This window comes from Sinocyclocheilus grahami, unplaced genomic scaffold, assembly GCF_001515645.1.
Source record: "Sinocyclocheilus grahami isolate Dianchi unplaced genomic scaffold, SAMN03320097.WGS_v1.1 scaffold7106.1, whole genome shotgun sequence".
NCBI classification, from domain to species: domain Eukaryota; kingdom Metazoa; phylum Chordata; class Actinopteri; order Cypriniformes; family Cyprinidae; genus Sinocyclocheilus; species Sinocyclocheilus grahami.
The window spans coordinates 1,746-6,673 of NW_015511273.1; the positions used below are offsets into that span (position 1 = coordinate 1,746).

Consider the following 4,928-nt stretch of genomic DNA (forward strand, 5'->3'; position numbering starts at 1 on the left):
TGAATGTTGTGTCTAAACTATAGTTACTAAGTTACTCATTTTTTACTACCTTATTTCTCACTTAATTGTTTTATAATAGCAATATGACATGATTACAGCTGTTGCGTTATATATGCAAATACTTATTTGAATGTGGCGCTTTCGCGAGGGTTCATTTTGAATCCTAACGTTAGATATAATTTTCCAGATTCACCTTCCAGTGAATGAACTTACAAGCGTTGCTCGACTTGTTACTGTTGTTGTCGTTCTCACCGTGTGATGTTGCGGTACTTTCTGTGTTCATGTCTTCTTGAGCTACACTTCCAGCACGCGTCCTCTCAGCCCTCCTGCGGTGTTTGGAACTGTGTGGCCGGTGATGACGATGAGACTGTCTGCCCATGGGCATCCGCACACCCAAAAACAGAGTCCTGTGACCTGAGAGAAAAGATAGATGGTGAGATTCACTGTGGTTTTCCAGTTAATATGACTGTATTGACCTGTTGGCTGTATCACATGAATGGCTGAGTATGTGTTGTGGATGCATACTAACCCTCTAGCTCTTCTTTCTCATAATGGATATTCAGAACTGAGCTGGTGCCACCATGGTCCACCACAGCTTCCTCATCAGGCCTCTGTAAGACACATGTTTACTTGTTTTAATGAGAGTGTAAATAAGTACATACAGTACCATAGTCTTACTAACTCTAAACTATTTTTTCCCCATCAAAACAGTGTTGTTTATTTAATAATTTTTTTCTATTTGGGGATGTCACAAAACTAATGACATATTTTTTTTATCCCCTCAACCTAATACTCAAAAAAGTGTTTCATTTTCACATATTATTTAAGATATTATTTACTATGTGTTTGCCTGTTTCATGGTAATTTTACTATGAGGTTTCACTATATTTGTGGGGACATTTGGTCCCCAATAGTAAACGCATCTCAACATACACACAATGAATTCAGACTTGAATTCAACTTCATTTCAAATGAAGGTCCTGTCTCAGATGATGAATGTGTGTTAGGGAAAGACAGACTTATGAAAGACAGACTTATGAGTTATTATAAGGCCTGGGCATGAATAAGCTCACATTTACTGTTGTTCTAAGCAGCGGATGCTTTCTTATCAAGCTTTAAAGGGTAAAATCATAATTTTTAGCACTTAAGGAAATAAATACAGTGCATAAATATAATATTTGTTAAGATTTTTTTTGCATAGTCATAATTTGTTGGTTTACACCTCCATTTTTCACTTTCTGACCCTGTTAATTAAGGTGCTGTTTAAAACACATAGGTTTTTGCTGCTTAGCTTAATTTATGAAAGTTACTATGTTTTCACAGCGTGTCATAGGACTCATAATAAAAAAAATTGTAATCAAAAGATTAAGAAAAATTTGATTTTTTTTCATCATTTGACCTATCTGCTTAATCTCTAATTGCGATAAGTCAAAGGAGGCACCTTTAAATATATCACCAAATTAAAACAATATACTTTGCATATTTTTCATCAAATATAAAAAGTACACTAGTTAGTATTGACATTTTTCTTTAGGCCATACATATTTTATTTAGCACATGAACTGCTTGACCCTGCAAACCTGTTAGACACAATATAGTACATATTGCATGATCCTGGGCAGTTTAGTTATGAATGTATGCAAAATAGATGCACAGTGGCACATAATCCATTAAATACGTTAAATCAAAGTTGCATGAATAGATCTTACCTGACTTTGTGGTTGCCTGTGAATAAAGGTACTGTAACCCCCTACCCCAAACAGTTAGAGATCACTGATATTTATTAGGCTTCCTTCACTTCCTTCTTTACATTTGTGTGTGTGTGTGATATCCCACTGGGATTCTTTCCATGAAAAAGATGATTCATCAATGTGTTTGCACAGCTTTATTCTGCAGGAACACAAGCCTAAATCCTGTTGGAACATTTTCTGCATAAAAAAATACAGCCAAACGGAAGGCACAAATATTCTCACAGACTTTAAAGTGCAGTACAATAACAATAGAGTCAAGAAAATCTTTCTCAAATGAACCCATTGGTTTTAAAATGATCTATATTCACTGCTGTGCAAATGATGCTCTGTTGTGTTTTTTGCTTGAGGCTTATGTGTATATTTGATCGATGAGGTATTGATTGACAGCCATAGTGTGGATCAGCATTGAGGTCATGCATTACATTGTGTGTTACAACAAAAGCACCAGTAGCTTTCCACTATGATAGCATCCGCCTTGTTTCCAACATCCCACTAACATATAATTATGTTAAGGCAACTTATCAAGGTCCACCAGAACTACAGTTATTACAGGCTTAAGAACAATTGCTTTAAATTATGCCAAGTTTCATAGCTTCTCTAATCGTTAGACCACCGACTGTGATTTCATTGTTATTTTAGCTTGCATTTCCAGGTAATAAATGTTACATGGCTGCAATGCAAAATCACTATAATTATACCTCACTTTTGAATGATTACTCTTTTGTTTTGAGGTTTTTAATGAAATGGATCCATTTTATACAGTCATACCCTCTGCTTTCCCTTTGAAGAATGAGTGCATGCATGAATACAAGAAAAACGGCATTTTGCAAAAGGGGACCCATTAGTTAAAAAGCCCTTAAGTACTGTTACTAATTTAATAAGAATATTTGTTCCCAGATGTATTGCACTGTATGACAATAGGATGGGATGGTAGGACTTGCCAGAGTACAGACGTCATTGTATAGATCGGTTAGAAGGGTTCGACTATTTTAAACCTTTCATACTGTTTTAAAAAAAAAGTAATGTTTTTGGTAGGACTCTTACTGCCAGAGACATTTGTCTTAATGTTTATAACTGTAGCGTTATTGCTTTAAAGGGTATTATTTAAAAAAATTTGTAGAAATATATTTGAAGTTGACTAGATAAACTAACAACCTCATATTATTTTATAATTTATGTAATCATTACTTAAGTGACAGTCTTAAACACACGACAACCATACAATCTAGCTAGTTATTGTCATTAAAACACTTACCCAGGGGGAAGGAGAAAATAGTCATAGAGCTAATCAGGTGAACAAGTTGATTAATTTTTCATTATCGGCTCTATGCTGCTGTTGTCCTACTCCTCTCAATCTCTCCTTGTCTTTCTCCCTTTATTGGTCTGCCATGAGCACATACCTTTAATTAAAATAATAACAAAACACTTGAGCTGACTAGACTGCTCCTGTGTCACCTAGGTACTCGTTTGTGTGTACAGTATCTGTGTGTGTCACTCACAAAGATTTTCCACTCACAAAAAATGTCTTCTTCTTACCTCTCCTTATCCCCAGGCAACATTTCCGCAGTCCCTGATCAAAAACGCATACACACAAGACAAGTCTATATTGTATGCAAACCTTAACTGCGATTTTATTTTTCTTAATTGTTACTTTTTCTATCTTGCAGTTATGAGCTGCAAGATGGAAAAGTCAGAAATACATTTCTCAGTGTGCCTTGATATCAAATACAACTTTATTTCTCACAATTGCAAATTTACACTACCAAAAGTTTGGGGTCAGTATAATGTTTTTAAAGAAGCTAATACTTTTATTCAGCAAGGATGCACAGTATGACAGTACTGTGCATGATGACAGTAAAGACATTTATAATATTACAGTTAACAAAACATTATAATTTTCCACAAAAACATGGTTCAAAATAATTTAATATTAATTAAATTAATTTAATAGTATTAATTAATTTAATAGTAAACAGTTATTTTATTGTATTAATATTTTTTATTAAATAAATGCATTCTTGTTGAGAATAAGAGATTTCCTTCAAATACAGTACATTAAAATTCTTTCTGGCCCAAAACAATAGTAGTGTATATCTTTATTTCTCACAATGTAACTGTAAGGCCCACTTTATTTCTTATTTCTTATTGTATCTCACAATTACCAATGTTTTATTTTTTGCTCTGAGCAAGAAATTGTAAAATTAATAAATAAATTAGATGGTTTAGATGGAGGTCACTACCAGTGTGTGTGCCCACTCAGTGTCAGTTTGGCTGCCAGTACATCAGTATTGCCCTTTTGCCTTCAAAGGTCACATGGGCAATTTTCTTGCCCTTCCTCCTCTTTCTTGCTTGCTCTCTAGCACATTTCTGTGACAGTTCTGTTAGTAATCTTGACACAGAGCACTACCTCTGCCACTTCCAGATGCTCCAGTCTGCCTGAACAGATACAGTGACACATGCACACAACACACACACACACACAAGCATGCACAAACCATAAAATCATTTCAACTCTGAAGTGAATGCTTTTATGTTGTTATTCATAGAGGGTAGAGTGTATGTTATCGATTACTGTTCATTTTTCAATAAACCACTAAAAGCATCATTTTGGGAGAGATGGTCAACCCACTGCAGTATTCAGACTTGGAATAAAGAATTGTGGTTAGAGAGAGAGTTGAAGTACTACCTGTTACTCTTGGCAGAATGACTCATTCACTATTCATTGCCACCTCACCCGTTCTATCACAATGGCATCATAGCCTTCATGAGGTGCATATTTAAAATAAAAAATAAGGATCGGTTTGCATATTAACTTAAGTGCATTTGTATTAACGTTGTATGTGACAACTTTTTTACTTTCAAAACGCACAATGTTTTCTTAAAAAAAAAAAAGCAAATAACAAAGACATTTTTGGTTCCCTGTTTTTGTTGTGTATGCTTGTGTTTGTATGCTTTAGTGTGGGTGTGTGAGTACTTGTTCATGCAGCAGTAATAAAAAATACCATGGCATTACCATGATACCATGCTAATTGTTAATAATATATTTTGGCATGTCAAAGGTAATACCATGGTATTCTTTTAAGCTTTGAAAAAACAGATGGGAGATTAGAGTGTCTGATACCATCACTATCATAGAGTTTCAGCAATATGTTTTTGTAATGGTGTCTTTTTTTTTTT

The 4,928-nt window shown here is 34.5% G+C and overlaps 1 protein-coding gene across 1 annotated transcript in view; it reads right to left on the reverse strand.

Annotated features, from left to right (window-relative positions):
* Window positions 1-6: 6 nt before the first annotated feature.
* Window positions 7-4,928, reverse strand: part of LOC107577754 (electroneutral sodium bicarbonate exchanger 1-like) — an 8,552-nt gene continuing 3,630 nt past the window's right edge. The window contains exons 2-3 of the mRNA XM_016263791.1: window positions 530-611; window positions 7-414 (exon numbers count right to left, since the gene is read on the reverse strand). Of these exons, the coding sequence (XP_016119277.1) occupies window positions 170-414; window positions 530-611 (327 nt within the window). The 3' untranslated portion in view covers window positions 7-169. The remainder of the gene's footprint in view (window positions 415-529; window positions 612-4,928) is intronic.